We start from the raw sequence: 25,506 nt of genomic DNA on the forward strand, positions 1-25,506 counted from the left end.
TTGAGATACAACTCTGAAATTAAAAATTAAAGACTAATTTTGAGTTCTATTGCATTGGAAAATAGGAATACATTAATTTCCTGATGCATTTTATGTTGATTAAGGACTCAATCAATCATCTCTACTACATGCTACAATTGTGTTTTTGCACAGCCAGAAGAGTGCTGCTCACCAATTCTTCATTTCATCAGCAATCTGTTGCATGTGACTTTGCCCTCTTACCTTTTGCTGTCGTCTCGCCATGTCGGTCGGCTGCTTCGCATTAAACGGGTAGGCAATACAGCGCATCACAAAGACGTAAAGCTGAAGCCTCTTCTTTCTCTCCTCTTCCTCCCTTTGCATCTTTTCCAAATCATCCTTTTCCTTCTCGATCGCCACTGAGGGGCTCGGGCTCGTAGGTCGGGTATTAGCGCTTCGGCTTGGCTGTAACCCACCAGAGCTTTCGCTGGTCCTGCTTGGAGACACCCGAGGACCACCAGCCTTGGGCGCCGCCACCACTTTGCGCTCTTCTTCCACAACCTCATCCGTCTCCTCCTCGCTGGATGATGGGTCCAACATTTTAATGCACGTTCTTGCTTCTCTGAAATCAAAAGAGACAAATCAAGTGGCGTCTTTTTTAGTAACAAAACATCTGTAACTCGCTTCAGAGGACGAAAAAGTACGGAAGACGCTTATTTTTCCACAGCCTACAATCCAAACGCGACATCAAAAGTGTCACTTACCCTCAGCGCGAGTAAAAAAGATGCTCCAACAGCCAGTAGTCGTCCACCGAATTAAATTGTTGCTGCTTACGTGTTTTCTTCGTTTAACTCTCCGTTTACCATAGCCTGATTTAATGGAAGATAACACGGGGAGGGTCGGAAAAACAATTCACGGCTGCTGTTTTGCTGGTTTCCTCCGGCAGTCTTTCAATTTAGTACCGAATGGTACCGACAATATACTGACAATGAGAGCAGCACGCGCTGAGAGCTGACCGTGGTTCTGAACTGAAGCTGTAGGGGGAGGGGCTCATTGACGTGGTTTCCGTGACAGCCACTATCGCTGTTTCTCTCGCTCACGATATTCACCACGCTTAATCGACCGTTAACAACTACAGCAGTTCCTGAAACATTAGACAACCAATTTTGTGTTTCTCGTATTAGAGTATAGAACTTTAGGAATTTATCCACGAGTTCCTTTTTATTGATTTTACTTAGGCTAATCCAGCTGCGTTGTTGTCTGTTTTTGTGTTTTTTCATACTGGTTTCCAAACCAGTTGTGAAATGATTCCATATTTGGCATCACTGGTAATGAAAACATAGGCTAAACAGTAACACTGTATAAAAACAGTCATTATAGTAAATTTGTTTCCATCCATTTAAATTGAAATGAATGTATTTGTCATTTCTACTATATTTTATATTATTTTACAGGGGTGTGGACTCGAGTCACTTGACTTGAGACTTGAACTCGAGTCCCAAATTTGATGACTTGCGACTCGACTTAGACTTTGACAGCAAGGACTCGAGACTTGACTTGGACTTGAGCCCTGTGACTCGGAAAGACTTTATGATCAGATCAAAGTCGTTATAGACGCGTCCCTGCAGCGTTGCGCTTGACTGGCAATAAGCCAGAGACTGCGTTCAGGGAGCGCTGGATAGGCTAGTATAAATTAATGGAGTAATAGCATAACTCACGACAAAAGAACAGAGATAAAAAATAATAAAAAAATAAAATTAAAAAAAATGACATGATTCGTCTAGTAGCGATCTCCGCTCGTGAAAAGCGCTCCGATCAACTATGCATATTATAAACTTAACATTTAACACAACATTTTTTTCTATTAAAGGATTTTGTCTTTGTTATTCTTAGTTATAAAGGATGGTAGCACAGCATTTTTGAATGATTGTCTTCATGAGTTTGTCTGCATCCATATTGCATGTTTCCTCTCACTTGCAAAGTATGTTTGCAGTTATTTCTTCGAGTTCTTTCAAAGCTGTTCTTTCTGCGTTTCCGCTCACATATTTTTTAATCTGTTTCATTGAGGTTCCAAATAATGGCTCATTGGCTTCGATATAACACCTAGAAGTATTTATTCTTATGCACACATGCAAAGTATGTTGCAGCTGTTATTTCTATGAAATTATGTTGTCTTTGCTATTCTGTTATGTTACTAATAAAATAGTTTACATCTTATCCTATTTTGGCACAATCCCTAATTTGAACTTGAGTAGTTTTACTAAGGGCACCCATCTCACATGAAATTGAACTATGTCAAATATTCTACCTGCCTTCCTGATATAAATTACTATGAATTTGATATGGTAATTAATACTGAGACACTAATTTGGGCAAAAAGCACTAATGACTTGTTTAAGACTTGAATCTTAAAGCTGAGGACTTGCAACTCGACTTGGACTTGCCTGTCTTGACTCGGGACTTGACTCGAGAATTGAATGCGAAGACTCGAGACTTACTTGTGACTTGCAAAACAATGACTTGGTCCCACCTCTGTTATTTTATGTTTAAGCAGTCACTGGGCCTGTTCCAAAACCCACACTTGCACTCTTTGAACTTGACCACTTGTCTGTATGACATATTTCTGGTATTTAGCCCAAGTGTTAAAATAGGTGTGTAGACCACAAATGTGTATTTTGATTACCCAATAGGACAAACAATTTAAAGGATTAGTTCACTTCCAGAATAAAAAATTTCCTGATCATTTACTCACCCCCATGTCCTCCAAGATGTTCATGTCTTTCTTTCTTCAGCTGCAAAGAAATTAAGTTTTTTTAGGAAAACATTCCAGGATTTTTCTCCATACAATGGTGGCCACACGGGTTGAAGGTCCAAATTGCGGTTTCAGTGCAGCTTCGAAGGGCTCTACACGATCCCAGCCGAGGAATAAGTGTCTTAAAAAAAAAAACTGGTTTTAACCACAAATGCACGGCTTGCACTAGCTCCGTGCGCGTCCATCTCATTTTCTGCTCCAGCTTCAAAATCGTCTGACATCGTTGTTTTACCTTTTTTTGTAAAGGGCGTTTGACTTTCTTTGCACATTCGCTTTGTAAACACTGGGTCCGTACTTCCGCCTACATCACACGTGACCTTTCCAACGTAATGCGTGAAGTCGAGCTAGTGCAAGACGAGCATTTGTGGTTAAAAAGTATATTAATTTTTATTTTTTTTAAGAAAATGACCAATCATTTCGCTAGATAAGACCCTTATTCCTCAGCTGGGATCGTTTATAGCCATTGGAAGCTGCATTGAAACTGCAATTTGGACCTTCAGCCCGTTGGCCACCATTGAAGTCCATTATATGAAGAAAAATCCTGCAGCGTTTTCCTCAAAAACCTTAATTTCTTTGCGATTGAAGAAAGACATGAACATCTTGGATGACATGGGGGTGAATAAATTATCAGGAAATTTTTATTCTGGAAGTGAACTAATCCTTTAAGTGCTGTAAAGCTTGTAGAGAGCTTTATTTACACATTTAGAACTTCAGTTCTTTAAAATAAACTTCTATTTCCCATGTAACAGACAGCACAATTTAATTGTAGTGCTTCTAAAATAGTGATAAATAGCGCTTACAATGTGGAGGACTTTACATTTTACTACCAAATTATATGTAATATATAACTGGAAATTTTTACTTTGACATCTTGTGTTTCCAGGGCACGTGAGTTTGTTAACATGATGAATGATGGTTATTATGCTTCAGTGTTGCATTGGAGGATAAGAGATAGTGTATTAGAGATACACCAAATATTTTGTATGTTGCTTAAAAATAAAATATATTGTGTTCAGTGGAAAAAAGTTGTTTTTTACCCAGACATTTACAAATAACACAATTTAGAGCTGTAACCGCAATATAGTGAAACCGTGATATTTTTGGATACTAAATAAAATTACAACACTGATGTGTGTTTACCTGCTTGATTAATTGTACAACTATTGAAGTTCTTTTAAAATTTGTCATTTTTAAAAACACAGCAGCTTAAAAATGCATGTTGGGGGTATGACTGAATTTTTTTGGTGTAATTCAAGTAATGTTAACCACACACTTTATTTTACTCATAAATGAAAACTCATTTATGAGAAGAAAGTTTCTGAACCCTCTGGGTTGGCCTAAACATTGACATCATGACTGATGATTAAAACACTAGAATCTTTATAATATTTTATTTGATGCGGACTAAGCATACTGAATATCAACAAATTCTCTGAATGACTCTCAGCTTAATTGCATCTTTTTTAATGTTAATCACTATGGTACTGTTTCCTACAAAGGCGGTGTTGTTTTTAAAAGCTTTTGTGATATGAAAAGAGATTAGATATGTCTGCTTGAGGCAGTTTTTCCAATGTAAATTATATATCTCATGTAGATCTGCTGGATCAGTATTCACTTTTTACTATCTACAATTAATAAAGATTACATAAAAATTAGATTAGCCTAAAGGTTTTGTTGATCTCAGAGATGCTCTCCTAACCTGGCGAACCAATTAAGTGTCCAAAAGCTCTCTAAAATTAGCCAAGACAAAACCAGCATATTCTTATATTGGTTAAAGCTTACTTAATTTTTAAAGGAAAGCAAAACTAAAAGTTCGTCTAAAAATGCCACGTCCCGTCCGTAGTTTAATTACCCTTTACAAGAAACCGAAACTTCGGCCTTTGAACGCAACAGGCAGCAAAGCAGCTTTTTCAAGTTTCGGATAGTCGGGCGCTTTCTGAGTTTATGTCCCCGCCCACCTTTGCATCAACAAACGTAGCCCACGTCTCTTTCATAAGTCTAGCCTGACTCCGCCCCCTTTCCACCCGTTGTGTGTGATATTGAACGATGCGACCTATCCGTGCGCGCCCTCACATATACAAGATACTGAGGTGATCGTATTTCACTACATTTTCTTCTGGCATACCCGAAAGGTATAGAAAAGAAGGTTATAGAGACCGGTGACGCGGCTCGGATCACATACATAGCGGAGAGAAGCGACAACGTTTCGCTTTTACTTTGTCCTCGATGATGGCAGCTCAGGATTTCAATTTTTTACTTGCGACGGACTCTTATAAGGTAAGAATCAGCTGGCTCGAGCGGTTCAATAACAGAAACACGGAGACGCATGACAGCACTTTGCCTGTTCTGGCAGTAGCCCTTTGTGCTTCAGTCGTCACGTAGCGTTATATGTGCGGATAAAACCAACTTTGACCTTGTGAATCGATTAAATGTAAATGAAACCATGATTCCGAATAATCTACAGATGTGGCTAAATCGCGGCTATTGTTTTTTCTTCTCGTTTTGTTGAAGGGAATCGGTGTAAGCTCGGGTTCGTTTTAAATGCCCCACTCATTGAACGCCGAGCGCGGGAGGCAGGGCTTATACGAAATGACCTCGTGCAGCTTTAATGCTGCGTTTAAGTCCTCCTGGGACGTTCGTACTTACGAGTTGACAAGTCGTAATTACGACGTCAGGTGCGTTCAAGTCAGTTTAGTCGGCACAAGATGGCGGTGTAGCTTCTTTTAAAGGGGTCATATGATGCGATTTCTAGTCTTCCTTTCTCTTTGGAGTGTTACAAGCTGATTGTGCATAGATAAGATCCCTGAAGTGCATCCATCGATCCATGTTTCTCATTAACACGCCCCCAACTCGGAAACTCGGGGCTTAATGAAAATTTCGAGTTTCCCACTCGTAATAACGACTTTGTGGTGGCGTTCATGTGCTCGTAACTCGTAAATACGATCTATCCGACATGACTTGAACGCACCATTAGCTTCGCCGAAGGCCACAGCGCGTGACGTCACGTAACTCATTTTTTAGAAAACCACATAGTTTTGTTTAATAATAAAAACATCCTTATTCAAAAGGACTACATGTTGTACATGTACTGTCCCTGTAAGCTTAAATATAATCTAAATAACTAAACATCACAGTCTAGAAATCCAGTCAGTCATACAGTAACAGTGGACTTTAACCCATTTAACCCCACCTGTAAAATATCAGTAATCAGAAGTTACGTGTTAAGTTACGAGTTATTAACTTTAAATGAAAGTTCTGAGTATATTGTTTTTATGTGAACTTTTTGTAAAGCTGTTGTAAATAGTCACATGATTAGAGCTGTTTAATATCACTTTTAAAGTCTGACGGTTTCAAAGGTCCAGATAAGGAATATGTAAACTTGTAAAACAAAAGATGCAACTACCATGCATGAAGCAGCATGATTTGATATATTTAGTCTTACAAAACAATTTGGTTAAACTACCAATATCACATAATAAGACACTTGCAAAAAAACATTTTTAACCTGATATTTCGTATGCATCTTTTTCAAAATCTATAGATGTAATCAAAATCTTTATATTATGTAATACTATGTAATGCTCAAAGCTTCTTGGGAGGTGACTCTAAATATAAAATGTCCTTAGCTGGGTTTAAAGGGGTCTTATGATGCTGCTAAAAAGAACATTATTTGGTGTATTTGGTGTAATTAAATGTGTTTATGCGGTTTAAGGTAAAAAAAAACACATTATTTTCCACATACTGTACATTATTGTTTCTCCTCTATGCCCCGCCTTTCTGAAACCCATCGATTTTTACAAAGCTCATCGGTCTGAAAAAGCGAGGTGTGCTGTGATTGGCCAGCTATTCAGTGCGTTGTGGTTGACTCTTAACTTTTATAAAGAATATCTCTTTGGATTTGAGACTTTAGTCTGTGCAACTTTACAGATCTTCTTTATGCACCACGAGCTTGTAACACTCCAAAGAGAAAGGAAAATTTTAAATCGCATCATATGACCCTTTTAATGATCTTTACAACAGATTTAGGAATTTCACATCTGTAATTCTGCATTTTGGCTAATGCTGAATGGCCAAGGTTGTGTTATAATCTTTGTGCTTCACGTTAGTCTTTGACCTCTGACAAAACAGACAGCCGCAAGTCCCATCTGGATCTATGCTGAAATCTCACCCAACAAAAATTAAATGTTAATGCGATCTTGATTTAATGTATAGGATAACTAAATGTTTTATGAGATTTTGATACGTGGCCATGTAGAATGCCCTGTTGTTATGTCACGCCAACACTCCTCAAATATTACGGAAATCTATTATCTAGCTCTAAACAGGTTGTACCAGGTATCATAGATGAGTGAGTCAGGTTTAGACTGATGTTCAGGTCCACTCAGAATTCCACTGAAAACTAAGCAGATTTCCTGTGATGTGGATAACCTAGCATTCATAAAATGTTTCACATCCTACACGCCTTGCGTGTTTATTCTGGCCATTGTGTTGCTAATTTGGTCAAGCTTTTAATTACCAATAAGAGTGTATTGTACAATTCAGCTCAGTTTTACATATTTAATTTGACTATGTTTAAGTCTGTTGCACAGATTTTGCCAAAAAGGTGATGTAGAATTTGCAAAAGATAAAAAAAGAAGTCATCAGATTCCACAGCAGATTGTCTTTCCATTTCTTACAAATCACATGGAAATTATTTGTCTTTTCTTTATATAAGCAAAATTAATTGACAGGGTTGATGTGATAAATGATGTTGGACACGTTGGACAACCAAACTAATGGAACATCACAGACCTTTATTTGTTTCTTAAGTAGCAGATAGAAATATATTTAATTAGTTTTTGCTTTGAAGGAGACAGGACACAAAACTATGTCCTCTATTTTGGGGGTCAAGAAAGGGGCCACGTGATGTTTATGCAGATATTGTGTCACAGGGCACCGAAACGCCAGACGCTTTGTAATATTCAATTTGTTTCCAAGATATAATGGCAGGTTTGTGCTTGTAAATCAAGACACTGTTTCACCCCAGCTGTAGCTTGACAGTATGAGTGTACAGTAAACAAGACTTTGATGAAAAGCCGTGAGATCCATGCGGACAGCTTGAAGTTGACAGATTAGCAAGACTGTGGAAGTGATGCAGTTGTGCATTACAGATGTAATAGGTCTGTAGTCTTCAATGTAATAATGAAGTACAATACTGTTCAGAAGTTTGTGTTCAGTTTTTTTTAATTAATTTTTAATGACTTTTATTCAGCAAGGATGCATTAAATTGATCTGAAGCGACAGTTAATAAATGGTGTTTTTTTTTTTTTTACTTTGTTCATCAAAGGATCCTGAAAATGTGTCAAAAAAATTCAACTTTGATAATAATAAGAAATGTTTCTTGAGCACCAAATCGGCACATTAAAATGATTTCTGAAGGATCATGTGACACTTAAGACTGGAGTAATGGTTGCTGAAAATTCAGCTTTGCCATCACAGGTATAAATTACGTTATATAATATATGGAAATAGAAAACAGTTCTTTTAAATTGTAATAATATTTCACAATATTACTGTTTTACTGTATTTTCAATCAAATAAATTCAGCCTTGATTTGATTTTTTGAAATGAAAATGAAAAACATTGAAAAAATCTTGCCCCAAACTTTTGAACAGTAGTGTATTATGAATAAATGTACTGAATTTGAGTGTGTAAACAATTCTAATACTCAAAGCTGTCTTCCTTTCAGATTACCCACTACAAGCAATACCCACCCAATGTCAGTAAGGTGTACTCCTATTTCGAGTGTCGGCGCAAAAAGGGGGCACAGTTTAACGAGGTGGTGTTTTTTGGCCTCCAGTATCTCCTGAAGAAATACCTAGCAGGTAATTCCAACTACTTTCATCATTGCGTAACTCCTGTAATGATCACAAAACTTTTGTGAAGTTTCACTTGGCTCACATGGATGTACTGTTTGTTTTTGAGTTTTTCCATGTGATATCACTCACCTGATTGGGTAATGGAAAAATGGGTAAAGGACAGTCAGTCATGCAGTCAAAACAAGCTGCAAGAGTTTAAAAATGTAAGATTTAAGAAGAAAGAAAGTCATACAGTTTACTCAAGTTTACTCAAAAATGATAATTGTGAGCCATGCACTCTTTAATGTCATTACAAATGTTTTATGATTTTCTTTCTTTTGTGGAACACAAAAGAAGATATTTTGAAGAATGTTTTAGCTGTTTTTGTTCATACATTAAAACTCAGTGGGGTCCAAAACAGCATTGGACCCAACTGACTTTCATTGTGTGGTCAAAAAACACAGACATTTTTTATAATTTATTCTCTTGTGTTCCACAAAAGAAAAAAAGTCATACAGGTTTGGAATGACATGAGGGTGAGAAAATTCTGTCATCATCCCTTCAAGGTTTAACACATGCAGTAGAAGTCTATTTTTGGCCATTTTGATGCTTTTACCCATTTCATTTTTAATAAAAGTGGCCATGAACACAGGCCAGCCCTGTTAGAGTAAAAAGTAAAACAAGTAGAATACATTAAGTCCCCAAAAAACATTCTAGTTACAAAAGGCTAATTCCCCTTAAGTTTCCTATTTAAGTATTCCAACCAAGAAAGTGTGTATTTTGTGGTTTGTGTTTCAGACTGTAACCATGAACACAATGTGTGAGCGGCAGCATTTGTTTTTGTTTTGTTTTGTTATGTGTCTCCACTGATTTAGATTTTCTTTCCAGCCAAACTATTTGTACTGGCTCTTTACACGATGAATATTTAATTTAATCTTAAGACAGTTATTCTGGTATTGCATTCTCCCTGAAGCCATGGCTGTTGTAAATAGACTTGTGCCGGTATTCGGTAATGCGATATATCACGGTAATGAATATGCACGATATTGTTATCGTGGGCACTTCTAAATACCGTGAATAATTATATATTACAAATTATTCAGAATTTTGAATGCATTTTAAGAATACTTTTCCCATAAACTGGTCAAAATGCACAACACCGCTGTATGCTGTGTGAAAGATGCATGCGCACTCTGATGTAAACAAGCGTGGACGAGAAGCACATGGTGGAACATGTGAGAGACGCTCTGGATGAAAGCGCACTTTCACTCTCTGACAGCAGATGGCCTAAACTGCAGAAATAATAATAATAATAATAATAATAATTCATTTAAATGCAGCCGTTACCCCAGAAATCCTGTAAACAAAGCAACTGCACTACTTTCTGTTTCTGAATCGTGTTTAAATGATTTAAACAGCCATTCAGATTTGTGTATTTGCTATGATGTTCATCACAGCGCCAAATACTTAAATATTTAGACTTAATAGGCTATTTATTTTCAAACTTTTTTAACATTTTAATCTGGACTACAACATGCCCTAGATATTGTTTGAAAGTGATTTGATTCTTTATTGTTCGGTCACACTTTACATTAGGGCTTCATTAGTTAACATTAGTTAATTCATTAGTTAACAAACTGCCAATGAAAAATTCTTCTGAACATTCATTAATCTTAGGTATTCCAATATTTAATAACAGGATGTTAAAATCGAGAGTTGCAGCTGTGTTATTTAATGAGCTAACATGAACTAAGACTTGTATTTTTTAAACAAAGATTAATAACTTCTGTAGCAAATGTAGCTATTGCTCATTGTGAATGTTAATGCATTAACTAAGGTTAACTAATGAGGTCTTATTGTAAAGTGATACCTATTGGTCTTTATAGTTCTTTTGCACTTTAATCTGTGTAAAACTTTTAACTTTATACATTTTTCTGTATTGCTTTATTGCATTTAAATGTTCAGTTATTTTTGTTATAAGAAAAAAGTTATTAAACCTGTTATACTGTATTATGACAGCACTTTTTTTAACTTAATTTCAATATCGTGATAATACCGTATACCGTAATAAAAACATTAGCAATTAATCGCAACATGAAAATTTGATACCGGCATATCCCTAGTTGTAAACTTTGCAATTTGTAACTACAGAGACGTGCCATGTGATATCTTACTAAACAAATCTGTGCATTTATTGTCACATTATATGGGCATATCATTGTATCATTAAATGGCATGCCAGTTTAGTGTTTACATATTGGACATTTTCAAAAGAGCATATGCTTTATATACAGATCTATAAGTAGTCTGTTTTCTTCATGTGGGCTTATCATAATATCTCTGAGCTCATGTATTTATATAAATCTTGCAGGTGCAGTTGTCACGGAGGAAAAGATTCAGGAGGCGAAAGTCTTTTATCAGATGCATTTTAAACAGACAGTGTTCGATGAAGAGGGATGGAGGAAAGTTTTAGAGGTACAAACAGAAGTTCATATCAAAGTCGAAGTTTCTTTTCAGATATTTCACCATTACATGACTGAAGTCTGCTTACTTTGTTCTGGAGATGAATACAACGGGAGATAACGACCACCTGCCTTCTTCTTTTTCCTTATTGTGTTGTCAGAAATATGATGGCCGTCTTCCAATCCGTATCAAAGCAGTTCCCGAGGGAAAGATCATTCCCAGAGGGAACGTTCTTTTCACTGTGGAGAACACCGATCCAGATTTCTTCTGGCTCACCAATTATATTGAGGTATTACTTGTCTTCTTTCACCTTTATTTCTTTTAAAACAGTTTTTAAAAGATAGCCAATGCAGATAATGCAAAAGTATAATTTCTGCAGATGTCCCAATGAATGTTTCAAAAATTATAAGAACAAAAATTATGTTCAAAAAATTATAAGAAGAACACAAATACATAAATATTTATGAAATAATACATGCACTACTGTTCAGAAGTTTGTGGTTAAATTTTTAAAGAATTTTTACTTTTAAAAAAAAAAGAAATTCATACTTTTATTCAACAAGGATGCAAATTACTTCTTTCAAATAAATGATGTTCCTTTGAATTTTATCCATAAAAGAATAAAAAAAAAAAAGTGTATCATGGTTTCCACAAAAATTTTAAACAGTGCAAATGTTTGGTGATAAGGTGAAATGTTTCTTGAGCAGCAAATCAGCATATTAGAATGATTTCTGAAGGATCATGTGACACTGAAGACTGGAGTAATGATGCTGAAAATTCAGCTTTGCCATCACAGGAATAAATTGCATTTTAAATATTTAAATAAAAAAGTTAATCATGTTTTACGGTTTCTACTGTATTTTTTATCAATTAAATGCAGCCTTGTTCAGTGTTGGGGAAAGTTACTTTTAAAAGTAATGTATTACAATATTGCGTTACTCCCTAAAAAAGTCGTTTTTGCGTTACTTGGTTACTTTTTATGGAAAGTAATGTTATGTTACTTTTGCATTACTTTTTTTTTCATCTGGGCTGGGCTCTTTTTTTTTTCAGCAATAAAAAAAAGGAAACACAAATGTTATGTTTATCTAAAGTCATTTTTGCTTATTAGTGTAGTTGAATTGGATCATTGAAAGTCAGCAGCAAAGACACTGGTTAATAAAATGAGATTAAATGCATAAAGGATATTTGTGTTATTTAACATATTTAATTATTGCAGGTTTGTGTAATATTCTGAGTTTGCATTTCACAGTTTTTATTCATTTTGAGGAATCCTGAATCTGTTTTTGTGCAAGTGTGATGAGTAAATGCATGTTCACATTTAGTCTAGAACTACAGTAACATCATGTTTACACAACGCCTCTGCACTTACTCCTGATTTCTCTTCATGTGAGGACAGGAGAGCTCTCAGTCAATACATGGGAAAACAAAGTAACTAGCGTTAATTATTTGAAAAAGACACTCAGATATTTCCTTGTAAATTACAAAGTAATGCGTTCATTTACTAGTTACTTGAAAAAAAGTAATCTGATTACGTAACTCACGTTACTTGTAATGCGCTACCCCCAACACTGGCCTTGTTGAGCATAAGATACTTAAAAAAACGTTCAAAAAAAATCTTACAGACCCTAATCTAAGGGCTAAGTCCAAACAGCATTTAATCAACCTTAAAAGACGAGAAGCAAGAAGGGGATGTTACTCAAAGGGTCATTCCATACCAAAGTAAGACACTGATTCCCTTCATGAATGGCGCTTTCAGAAGGCCGTTAGTAACGGATCCCTTTATGATCATGTGATCACCACGTATATTCATGTTTGTTTGTTTGTTTGTTTGTTTGAGACACCGCACAAGTTTGAATTAAATACAAAGAAGTCATATCTGATGCAAAAGCTTTTTTTTTCTGTTACAACAATCTTAACAGCAACACAAAGCCCCCAAGAATGTCTGACTGTCAGCATAGTCTGTAAACCTGATGGTGTGGCACATTACTCCATACTGGATGATTCTGCCATACTGTTGTTCAGGATGACAGCAGGCTTTGATTTCCAGCATGCTCCTAGCCGCTGATCCTGGACCAAATAACTGAGGGAGGTTTGGACAGGCTGGTGGGGTCAGTGAGGACATGAGGTCGTTAGGCACTGACCTGGCCTGCAGCCCTGCAGACTCTCACAACAGCTGTTACTGTTGTCATTATGTAGACAAACCTTTTTTTTTTTTGCCGTTCTCTTGAAACTTGACGTTGCAGTACTGTACAGTACAGTATTATTGGTTCTTGTATGATAAATTGCTCTTCCTCAGTGATGTCCCATATTTATAGGTCACTTTAGATAAAAACGACTGTTAAGTAAATGTAATGTAGATGTCCTTGAGCAGCGCACTTCATCCCAGGGTCCTCCAGGTGGATTGTCCCTGTAATGAACTGTAAGTTGTTGCTTTGGATAAAAGAGCCTGCTAAATGACTACGACTTGCAGAAGAAATGACATTTACGCCTATGATTAGGCCAGAATGTGATACTGGTGAATGCACTAGTATGTCAACCACATGGAAATACCTTAAAGGGGTCATATGATGCTACATGCACTTTTACAAGTTGTTTGAACTGAAATGTGTGTTGGCAGTGTGTGTACACAACCACCCTAAAATGATAAAAATCCACCCAGTGTTTTTTTTTTTATCTGCTCAAATCTTTACCCCTTTCTCAAATCAAGCCGATCTCAGATGCCTGTCTGTGTGACGTCACACAGACAGGCCCCTCCCATGATAGTTTGATTGACAGTAGCGTTTCAGCACAGACTAGACTGGCGTCTCATCAGTCCACCATTGTTTCGACACCGGAGCAGTTGTAGACAAGAATGACTCCTAAGCGATTGAGGTGTTCTGTTGTTGGATATAATAATGAACACAGCAGTCGTCGTTTACTCCCGACATCTGAGCCGCTGAAGACGCAGTGGATTACCTTTGTTACAGACTTTTCATTAAGACCCTAAAGAATCATATCAACTTGTGGAAAATGGGCATTCTATGACCCCTTTAAAAAGGTGTCCTTTTATTCAAGATATCATGAACAATTTAAGCCAAACCTTATTTGCCTTATTGGCATTCTGTCAGCTTAATCAGTGTGCACAGTTTATGTATTGATGTGAGAAAATGTATAACAGAAAAACATGTAGAACCACACAAACAGTACAGAATTCTTTGTCTTTGTCAGTTCCTGACGTGCACGTCCTTAAAGGGGCCACAGATCAATGTGTTGCAATTAAAATGGTCAGGGTCATAAAAATTGTGAGCGCAATTACAAGCCATCTTTGGTCTTCTCTTCTCTGACGTACATGTGATTGTGTGTACATTCTGTCCCTGCAGACGATGCTGGTCCAAATGTGGTACCCCATCACCGTGGCAACAATCTCCAGGGAGTTCAAAAAGATTCTGGCCAAGCACCTGAAGGCCACGTCAGGGAGCCTGGAGGGACTAGACGCCAAACTGCACGATTTTGGCTACAGAGGGGTGTCCTCACAAGAGGTACGATGGGCGTGGATCAGTAATTACACTTCCTGTTCAGGACTGTGCTGTTATTGTTAACTAAAAACTATATACAAATATATAAATGAAAAACTTAAAAATTGTTGCCTTGGTAACTAGCTGAAATAAATGTTTATGCTGCAGTACTAAAATTAGTAAATTAATACAACTAATCTAAAATAAAAAATAATTTATGCTATAAAAGATCAGTTAAAATATTAATAAACACTATAATAGTGAATAAATATAAATAACACTGGATCAGCACAGTGAATATTAGCAGTAATGTGTGAGATATTTCAAACATTACCCTAGTACCATGCTGTTACCGTGTTTTGTTTTTACCATGGTACCTTGCTAGTAATTCTGGATGTGCAAATCTTCGTGTTTTCATAATCGACTAGTCTGTTGTGTTGTGTTGTGTTGTGTGATTGATACTTACAAAAAACAACCTTTTATATGTTTTGACTATAAGAGGCTATATAGAAAACTAGAAAATAACTGGTTTTCATGTATAACTGATTACTTGACATTGTTTTGCCCTGAAGGTCCCATTTCTGTAGCCATTCACTGCACATTTTAAAGAAGAGTCCTCCAAAGCACTGAAATATATTTTAAGTCAAACAGGAACTGCCTCTGATGTGAAAATCTCTACCTTTATTCTTTTTTTAGCCTTGAAATCAAAGCTCGAGCTAAACGTGGTCTTTCCCTCTTCAGTGCTTTTTAAAGAAAACTGGGGCAAATTAAATCAGACATTACTTGGTGAAAGCAGAAAATCGATTCATTATGAGACAAGGCCATTCTATTTAATCAAAAGAAGATCAGACCTGACCTTTTGAAATGCAAGCAATGCAGGCCGCTCTTGATTTCTGTATTTTTCAAAGGTAGGAGTCCTGATTGTTGGCTGTGTTTGAGTGAGGTTGTCGCGCTGATGGGTTTTGGGTTATCGGGTGGTGCTGTTTGAAGAGTTGTGTGAGTAAAGATGACTGTTTGGCTCTTGAATCGGTCCGTCTGCTGCGTAAAGGTCAGCTCTGCCAGGTTTCATCTATATCGCACAGTGGCGGGTTCAGGTGTTGGGTGACTAGTGATAAGCAGTGAGTCTGTTACTGATTGGCTGGATGTGTTTAGTGCAGGAGAACTTTGTGTGTGTCTGTGTGTGAAAGTGAGACCACTGGATTCTGATGAGGTGTGACATAACCCCTATGTGGTGCCCTTTTGAGACCAGTGCTCCATGATCTAAAACTGGAGATGGTGACGCAGACTTCATAGATCAACCCACCGATTAGAAAAGGTGCGTTTTCCATTAACATAGAAAAATACGCTTGAAGGTTTAGGTCATTTCACAGGCTGGATTTTTACATTTAAGTCTTATTAATGAACTAAAAACAATTCTTTATAGAAGGTACATGTGAAGTGATGCTAGACCTGTCATCACTAGACCTGGCTAGACTCAACAACACCAAAGTGTTTATGACACCGACTCTTAATATGTATTCACTGATATACAGTTGCCTTTTATCTTTGTTAAAAATAATCATAGTTTATAAGTTTCTCAGAGATTTGAACTTGCAACCTTTGCAACTCCATAGCACATATAATACCACTGCACTGAAAAGGTTTGATTTGGTTACAAATTTGTATTGGATTATTTTTTATTATTATTATTTTATAATTTAATTAAAATTTTTTAACTAGCAGAGATTTGAACTTGCGACCTTTGTAACCTTATAGCAAATATAATACCACTGTACTGAAAAGGTTTTATATTAATTGATTAAAAAGTTTTGTTTATTTTAATGATTTAATTACATTTGTAACTTAAAAAATAAGCAAGGTTTTGCGGATTTGAACTTGCAACCTTTGTAATTCCATAGCAAATATAATACAACTGTTCTAAAAAAGTTTAATTTGATTTGATTCAGAATTATGCTTTTTTATTTTTTATTTTTTACAATTTCGAATTCATATATGTGTGACCCTGGACCACAAAACCAGTCTTAAATTGCACGGGTATGTTTGTAGCAATAGCCAAAAATACATTGTATGGGTCAAAATTATCGATTTTTCTTTTATGCCAAAAATCATTAGAATATTAAGTAAAGCTCATGTTCCATGAAGATATTTTGTAAATTTCCTACCATAAATATATCAAAACTTCATTTTTGATTAGTAATATGCATCGCTAAGAACTTCATTTGGACATTCGAAAAATTGACACTTAAGACTGGTTTTGTGGTCCAGGGTCACATATATATTTTTAATTTTATGATTTAATTATTATTTTTTTTACTAGCAGAGATTTAAAAGAGATTTGAACTTGCAACTTTTGTAACCTCGTTGGAAAATAATACCACTGCACTAATATTTTATTTTATTTTGTTTTGTTTGTTTTTTTACACCAGTAACAATCAGTTATGTCCTATAGAATTTTATCTGTTGGGTCACATGACTGTCCAATGAAGAACCATCCATCTGGACGTCCTAATCAGGGCCCACATTATATCTGGCTTTGTGGCATATTTCTCTGCCAACTGTCAGTGTAATATTGCTATTGTGTGTGTGTTTAAGCCTGTTTGATCACTGGCGATTACGTGAAATATGTCCCTGTCACTCTCATGCGGGGCTTTGTGGGGAAAGTAAGTGCAAAAATAGTTTGAAGAAAGGAAAAAACTGAATGAATTAAAAAAGAAAAGAACATCGGTGTGAGATCTCAGAAAGCCCGAAGCGCTTCTCCCTCAGCAGCTGAAAACAGACTGAACCATGCTGTGTAAAACTATCGAGTCTTCATTAGGGACAGTGGGATATTGATAGTGTATTTTCTAGGTTGCGGCTGACTGGATTAATGATGGCTTCAAGAGGAGATTAATGATGCCAAGCAGAGTTTAATGCCTCTGATACTCAGGGTTCCTGTTCACTCTCCTTCATCACTCTCTTCTGATCAGGGGACAAGCAGTGATAGATTTGAATGCTTTTAAAGGAGTGGTTCACAAGTGAAAGTTCTGTCATCATTTACTCACCCTCAAATCCTTTTAAACCCATATGGCTTGTTTTTAAGTAGAAAAAGTGAAGTACCTTAAAAACATTATAAAAGTACTCCATACAAGTTGTGTGCTATATTTTAAGTTTAAATAGAATAATAAGTAGAATATAAAAAAAACTGAAAAATGACAAAAGCACAAAATTAATATCAATTAAACTGAAATTAAAATTAAAATCGAAAATACAAAAATAAAAGCTATTTCAAAATGTTAAAAAAATTAGTATATAAATAGTGTATAAATAATACTAAAATAACACTGGTATTTGTGCTGATCCATCATTGATCCATCATATTGTGCTGCGCTGTGCCTCTCTACTGCATTGACAATTACATGATGAGGTCCCTAGATCCTTGCTACAATCACAGCTGCAGACTAAAGCCTTGTTACGGATCTGATTTCCCTGAGATGATATCAAGCCCAGATCTCATCAGTTCTTAAAATAAAAAAATAAAAAAAAAGAAGAAAGAATAACAAAATAGACTCCTCAAATTCTCACGTAAATATACACATTGTAGTAGAGCAATAAATATTGGTGCTCTCCTCAGGGGGCTAAAGAGATTTTGCTTGGAATTAAACGTGTTCACTTTTTAAAGCAACAACCTTCCCTTGACTATCACTAAAGGGCAAATCCCCCCTGATTACTGTGACCCTGCGATGAATGAACTGAGACAGACTCAATAACATGAGCGTTAAATCAGGGGAATATAGAAAATGTCTTTTTGACACAATTGAACAGTCAAAATCTCTTATGATTTGCTTCTTAAAAGCCACTGTCTATAATTCAGTTACTAAAACAAGATCAACATAATGGGAATTGGCTAATGTTTTAAATGGCGTGAGAGAAATCACAACATTTGATCTTTTGGATTTCAATGTACAATAAAGACTTCAGGGACTGTGGGTTTGACATTAAACCGGTTCATTGGCTCATTTCTGCGGTGTTCTTTCTCTCTTTACTGAAATAGTCGGCAGCACTTGGTGGAGCTGCTCATCTGGTGAATTTCTGCAGCACAGATACAGTGGCAGGTCTGCTGATGGCACAGCGATACTACGGATGTCCTATGGCTGGATTCTCCATTCCTGCTGCAGAACACAGGTAATGCACATGTACTTACTGCACACTTATTTCGTCAAGGCATGATCAAATTTCATCCTGCCTAAAACCTGCTCAGCTGAAAGTTTGTTAATTGTTATATCGAAATATTAAAAAAACAAACACTAATAAAAATGACAAGCACAAAAAATACTAAAATTAAAAAGAAAACTGAAAAAAAAAAATATAAAAGCTAACTCAAAATATTAATATATACTATAATAGAATTTATATACTAAATAATAATAAAATAAAACAGTTTTAGATTATTAAACTTGATACAACAGTGCCTTGGAAGGCTGTCTGAAACCAGTTTTAGTTTAGATCATAAAATTAATTAATTAAACAATTCTGTTTAAAACCATTGAAAATCATTACCCATATACCCTTACAACTTACCCTTCTTTCACTCCAAATCCATATGACTTTCTTTCTTCCCTGAAACAGGAAATATTTTGAAGACTATGGTTGCTTTTTTCCATGCAATTACAATGAATGGGGACTGGAACTTTCAAAACTTCAAAGAATAACACAGAAACTCTATACAAGAGGTTTATGTGATTATGTGCTGTATTCCGAGTCTGAAACCTCATGATGATATAGAGTTTGTGTAATTAACAGAGAGAAATTTAACTCATTATTCCCATTCCATGAGCTGTTGTTCATTGTGACCAGATTAGGTGAGTTGAAATGGAGAATTCACAAATCTCCTGAACTCTCATGAACCTGCCAAGGGGCGTTAGAGCAGACGTCAAGATTTTGAGTCATTAACAGCTTAACTTTTGGTCTGTTCATCACACACAACTACCGGTATTATATGGCTTCAAAAGACTTGGAATATAGTGAACAATTTGTATGGACCACTTTTTGTGTTCTTTAGTAGCTTGAAAGCTTCATCATATTCATCGTGATTGCATGGAAATTAGTACAGATTTTCCCTTTAAGACGGACTGGGCAGCGAGTCAGTTAGACAGCTGTCTTCAGTTTCAAACAGCCTATGTCTTGGAAATTCAGCGCTGACGTTAAACACCTGTGTGTTAATTTGCATTTGTTCCATTGATTCTAATTTGTTCTATTAGTAGCTACACATTTATGCATCTCGCAGCTGTAGCGCCTTTTGTCTGTGTGGTTGAGTGCATTTCCCAGTATAGCTCTCTCTCACTCTTTATTTCAAATCACACGACTGCTTCTGTAACATCTTTCCAAGTTCAAATGTAAGTTTTTCAACCATTTCGTGAATCACTCCGTGATTGTTTTTTTTTAGCTCTACGGCTACGGATCGTTAGACACGAATGAATCATTTGCTGCAAATGTTTCTTTCTAAGTCTTCTTTAGCAAAATGAAACCCGTTTATTTTAGTCTTGGCCTTATGCACCTTCAAAATAAATAAAGCAGGAGTGGGTGGGACTTCACTAATTAGTGTTGTAGATCATTTGAAGAAGGTTTGTCACACTTTGTTTTTCATGTCTCTGTAGCACTATCATCTCCTGGGGCAAGAGCCGAGAGAAAGATGCGTTTGAGTGTCTGCTGGACCAGTTTCCCTCTGGGCCTGTAGCTGTGGTTAGCGACAGTTATGACATTTTTAAGGCTTGTAAGCACATCTGGGGGGACAAGCTGAAGGAGAGAGTGATGGAGAGGAGTGAGGATTCTGCCCTTATTATTCGTCCAGACTCTGGGGACCCCGCTCAGATGCTCTTAGAGGTGTGTGTATCATGTACCAATTGTGTTCTAAGTGGAGTAGTGTTCACTACAGACCTTAAGGCAGCTGTTTCAGTGATTGAAATGTATTTTAGTTTAGTAAAGGCTCAAACAAATGGCTTTGCTTAAAGCTGTCTCCAGCACTGTGCTACATTGTGACTTACAGGGCTTGTAGGATTTGCAGATTGCATCCGTTGCTTTGATGCCTGTATGAAAGCAATGTAGAACAGGGTTCTCCAAACTCAGTCCTGGAGGGCCGGTGTCCTGCTAAGTTTAGCTCCAACTTGCCTCAAAACACCTACCTTGAAGTTTCTAGTATGCCTAGTAAGACCTTAATTAGCTGGTTTAGGTGTGTTTAATTAGGGTTGGAGCTAAACTCTGAAGGACACTGGCCCTCCAGGACCGAGTTTAGAGACCCCTTCCCTAGAATATCGATTTTCTTTTTATATAATGTGGTATAGCATGTCTTTCAGATTAGTTTGTTGCTTGTACGTATTTGATGAATTAAATAGTGGAGTTGATTAGCTGGCTTTATCACACTTTTTGCCTTTAATTTTTATTTTCTTCCCTACTTCATTTGTCTCTTCTGTCTCACTTTTAGGTGATAAAGATTTTGGAGGAGTGTTTTGGATGTTCTCTGAACTCAGTTGGTTACAAGGTGCTCCCATCATACCTGCGCATTATCCAGGGGGATGGAATTGATCTGAACTCGATTAATGAGGTAAACTAACCTCAGATCAAGAGAGAAAACATACACTACAATTCAAAAGTTTGGGGTCAGTAAGATTTTTAAAATAATTTATTCAACAGGGATGCACTAAATTGATTGAAAGTGACAGTAAAGTTTACTGTTCTTTTAAAATTTCTATTCATCAAAGTATTCTGAACAAAATTAAGTAGGTTTCACAAAAATATTAAGCAAAACAACTGTTTTTAACATTGATAATTATAAGATATGTCTTGAGCAGCAAAAAGCATACTGAAATGATTTCTGAAGGATCATGTGACACTGAAGACTGGAGTAATGGCTGCTGAAAATTCAGCTTTGCCATCACAGGAATGAATTGTTAAAATATATTACAATAGAAAGCAGTTATTGCAAATTGTATTATTATTATTATTATTTATACATTTTATTATATCTGTTTTTAACTATTTTAAGGCATTTTTTATTACATAAATGCAACCTTGCTGAGTATAAGAGACTTCTTTCAAAAATATAAAAATAAAAAAAAATCTTACCAACCCCAAACTTTTGAATGGTAGTGTACAGTGTGTACTGCAATAATCAATATTTGTTTCAGTGTGATTTACAGTGTGGTCCAAAAGTCTGAAATGTAAAAAACAGAAGTAATTTAAAACTGTAAGTAACAAATAAAATAAATATTCTGCACTATTTAAACGTCCCTAATCAAATTTGTGACATTGATCATGTGAACTCCTTCATACAGAGAGTCAAATGTTCTTAATTTAATTGAAGCACAAGATGCTCTTTGGATCAAATCCTCTATAAATCTATTTGGGATTTACAAAAAAAAGCTAACTTGAGCACTACTACCAATAAAGCAAAACAACAAAACAAATAATATATTCAGAAATCCATGTCAATTTTTCAATTAACACACACATTATGCCATTTTTTTTCACAAATTAAATGCAAATCAAGTTGTTATGAGTAATGAATGTATTAAATTACAGAAATGCAAATGAGAAGCATTTTCACTTTGGTTTCAGACTTTTGGACCTCACTGTAGGTGCACTCATACAACTAGTACAGGGACAACGTGATACTGGCTCTGAATGTTTATCAACTATTTATTATGACTGCTTGATTCTAAACATTATTATTGATTACACAGTGGTAAATCAGTGATCATACTCTCGTCAGCATTACAATATTTTTTTGTTTTTTTGGCTAGTGCAGATTCTGGAGAAACTGAGCGATGAAGGTTGGAGTGCAGAAAATATGTTTTTCGGTTGCGGAAGTGCACTCCTGCAGAAAATCAACAGAGACACGCTTAACTGTGCATTTAAGTGCAGCTATGTGGAGACCAATGGCAAAGGCGTGAGTTGTTTAAACAAGTTCAAAAAGTACATTTGAGCTGTATTGCTATTTGTTTCTTTTATTATCATGTCATTTGTGTTTGCGTAGATGGATGTCTATAAGCAGCCAGTGACGGACCCATCTAAAGGATCCAAGCGTGGTCGTCTCTCTCTGAGGAGAAACTCAGATGGCTTCATTGAGACGGTGGAAAGAGGAGCAGGCAAACCAGAGGAGGTTAGATCAGCTGTATACCTGCTCTTAACCCATTATTTCATAGATTGTTCCCAAAGATTATTCATACTACCACTTTTTTTGCATTTATTGACACGTTTTCTTTTTAAACATTTTTTTTTATTATTATCAATGATGAAAACAGTTGTGCTGCTTAATATTTTTGATGACACCGTGAACATTTTATTTTAGGATTCACTGATAAATACGAAGTTCAAAAGAACAGCATTTGTTTAAAACAGAAGTATTTTATTACAATATAAATGTATTCATTGTCAGTTTTTGATCAATTGAATGCACCCTTGCTGAATAAAAGTATTAATTTCTTTAAAAAAATCTTACTGACCAGCAATTTTTGAACAGTTGTTAATATGTAAAAATATAAACAGTGATCGTCCTAGTTGGTGATTCTCATTAATATGATCTTCTTTTGTAGGACATGTTGGTGACTGTGTTTGAAAACGGGACCATCCTGCAGGAGTACACTCTGGATGAGATCCGTAAAGCTGCTCAGCTTTGGGAAGAAGACGTGAACCCTTCCCAGCACAACGAAGAGGACAGTAATACTCTGGAGATCCACCAGAAACGCATAATGAACGGCGTGCATTAATATACACACTGTTCTCATCACTGCCCCCTACAGACCAACCACAGTCCTGTTCCACAACACTTAGATGTTCATCAATATAGCAGAACACAGTGTTGCCAATACATTATACAAATACATATCACATCTGACCTTTCGACTTTTGAGGCAATCCTTAAATTTTGGATTTGGTTGCCACAGTTTTTTTTTTATTAGTTCCTCCTTCATTTTACCACACTTTGAGATGCCAAATATCTTTGTTGGTGCCTCAGCAGGGTTTGCATTCGATTGATTGTAATGTTGTTAAAGCATCACCTGGCAGTACATTGATAAATGAAGGAAACTTCATTTGAGGTGATCTAATGATCGTATCTGGGATTCTGAACCAGCAGTTCTGCACATGATCCTGGTTTTCGTACAATGAAACTCAGAAAATGCAAAAATTAGATTTAGAAATCACTAGCTATTTCACTTTTGGAGGATTCTCGATGTTCTTTAAACATTTTTTTTTTAAAAGATACCCTTATTGCCAAGATAGCAATTATGCATTTTTTTTTTACTACAAAAGAAATCCGTTTTAAGCTATTCCCATGTTGTGTTCAACAGAGATGCAGACTTGAAGATTATCCACCCTCTTTGTCTTCTCGCTGTTACATAGCTCACTTAAATTTGCTTCCTCAACTTTCAGAATAATACTTTCGTTGGTAAAGCTGGACAGATGTCTTCACTGGAGATAAATGGTTTTCTTAGAACAGCAAATTGATCCTGATGTTATAAACGCTCTTAATGGAGTAAATGCTGCATAGAAAAGAATCGAAAGTTTTCCTGATAATAGTTATAGCGTGATTTTATGTCGAGTTGGTTTTAGACTTCCATCTGAGATGCACAGAGAACATCATACAAGCACTTTCCAGTATTCTGTCTCCATACAGCTGTTGATGGTGCCTTAAAAACCTCTCGGACCTCAGTCCCGGTCACTCTCTCTTGCTTTGTCTTTTCCTCCTCTCATTTTTTACACTTAATATTGTCCATCACGCTCAATTTCTCTCTTTTATCCTTGCGTTTGCTCTCATTCGGTGACTCAAATATGAATGATGTTCAGTGATTGATTTTGTATTTTATTTTTATTTTGTTTTTTTGCTGTCAAGCTTCTGTCAATGATAGATGGGCAGTGGGTTTAATTACAGTGTACGTTGATTATTGTCATCATCTTTGTGTTGGATCATGGAAATGACTCATTTCTGGGTTGTTGCGAACATCTGAAATTAAGCAGTTTCACCCTACCTCTTTTTTAACTAATAAAACTGTATATTAATATTAAGTGATGATAATTACACTTAAATAGCATTTATTCTGTTGTGTAAATACTCTTTAATGGTAGTTTCAATGATAAAAATGTGTCTTGAAATCTTAGCGTTCCTGTTGCGTTTTTTGATTTTACAAAAGTGATATTTTGGATTACAAAAAGACAAGCAAACAGAAAAGAAGATATAATAAATATAGATTGAACTACTTCGTCTTAATATTTAACACGTCTCATCCTTTCTTTAAGGGTGTTTTGGCAACTTTGAAATAATTTTTTTTTTTGTACATGGAAAAAAAAAATGGAAACAGAATATGTACCAAAAGATGGCCATGATGGTGCCAGTATGTCTGGATTCTGTCCCAGTTTTTAATTGGATAAAAACTGTGCCCTTTTGGACAGCCCTCTTCTTTCATAACTGTCATAGCAGAAAAGGAATGTGACTTTCAGAATGAAAACAGTTATGTGTTATTTTACTCTGCATGTTGTTTTAAGTTGTGCATAACAAAATAGAAAAGTCTGTATTTCCAAATTCCAGTGGATCTTGACAATGGTTTATATCCTCAAGTTTTTATTCTCTATAAGATGGTTTGCCTTGTCATGTTTTAATGTTGCACAAATATATTGTATTCATATGAAATTTACTTTTCAAACACATCCTAGTTGGCATCCCAAAGCTCCTACTGTCATTATGTTTCACTCTCAGAAAAAAGCTACACCGCTGTCACTGGGGCGGAAACCTAAGGAACAAAAGTTAAACGGTACTTTGTTGTACCTTGTTTACCCCTAAATAGTACATATTAGTACCTTAAAGCTATTTTATTACCTAAAATGTTTTAAAAGGGTACCGCCCCAGTGACAGTTTTGTATCTTTTTTTTTTTTCTGAGAGTGTTGATGTGTTTTTGTTTTGTCTGTTGAGCA

The 25,506-nt window shown here is 36.0% G+C and overlaps 2 protein-coding genes across 17 annotated transcripts in view; one reads left to right on the forward strand and one right to left on the reverse strand.

Moving 5' to 3' along the window:
- cadpsa (Ca2+-dependent activator protein for secretion a) overlaps nucleotides 1-987 on the reverse strand; it is a 108,145-nt gene extending 107,158 nt beyond the window's left edge. For 15 of the 16 annotated variants that reach the window (XM_016551350.1, XM_016551362.1, XM_016551359.1 and 12 more), the window contains exon 1: nucleotides 223-558. In XM_016551350.1, the coding sequence (XP_016406836.1) occupies nucleotides 223-558 (336 nt within the window). Of the gene's footprint in view, nucleotides 1-222; nucleotides 581-722 lie in introns of those variants that run through there. The other variant, XM_016551349.1, reaches the window with a different exon arrangement.
- Nucleotides 988-4,799: 3,812 nt separating this feature from the next.
- Nucleotides 4,800-24,094, forward strand: LOC107739284 (nicotinamide phosphoribosyltransferase-like). Its single transcript, XM_016551364.1, has 11 exons — nucleotides 4,800-5,047; nucleotides 8,499-8,634; nucleotides 10,979-11,082; nucleotides 11,231-11,359; nucleotides 14,430-14,588; nucleotides 18,595-18,725; nucleotides 20,198-20,423; nucleotides 21,022-21,141; nucleotides 22,345-22,485; nucleotides 22,573-22,698; nucleotides 23,132-24,094. The coding sequence occupies exons 1-11, from the start codon at nucleotides 4,997-4,999 to the stop codon at nucleotides 23,303-23,305; spliced, it is 1,497 nt and encodes a 498-aa protein (XP_016406850.1). The 5' UTR covers nucleotides 4,800-4,996; the 3' UTR covers nucleotides 23,306-24,094.
- Nucleotides 24,095-25,506: the final 1,412 nt, after the last annotated feature.

This window comes from Sinocyclocheilus rhinocerous, unplaced genomic scaffold (genome assembly GCF_001515625.1).
Source record: "Sinocyclocheilus rhinocerous isolate Xijiao unplaced genomic scaffold, SAMN03320098_v1.1 scaffold14, whole genome shotgun sequence".
Taxonomy (NCBI): domain Eukaryota; kingdom Metazoa; phylum Chordata; class Actinopteri; order Cypriniformes; family Cyprinidae; genus Sinocyclocheilus; species Sinocyclocheilus rhinocerous.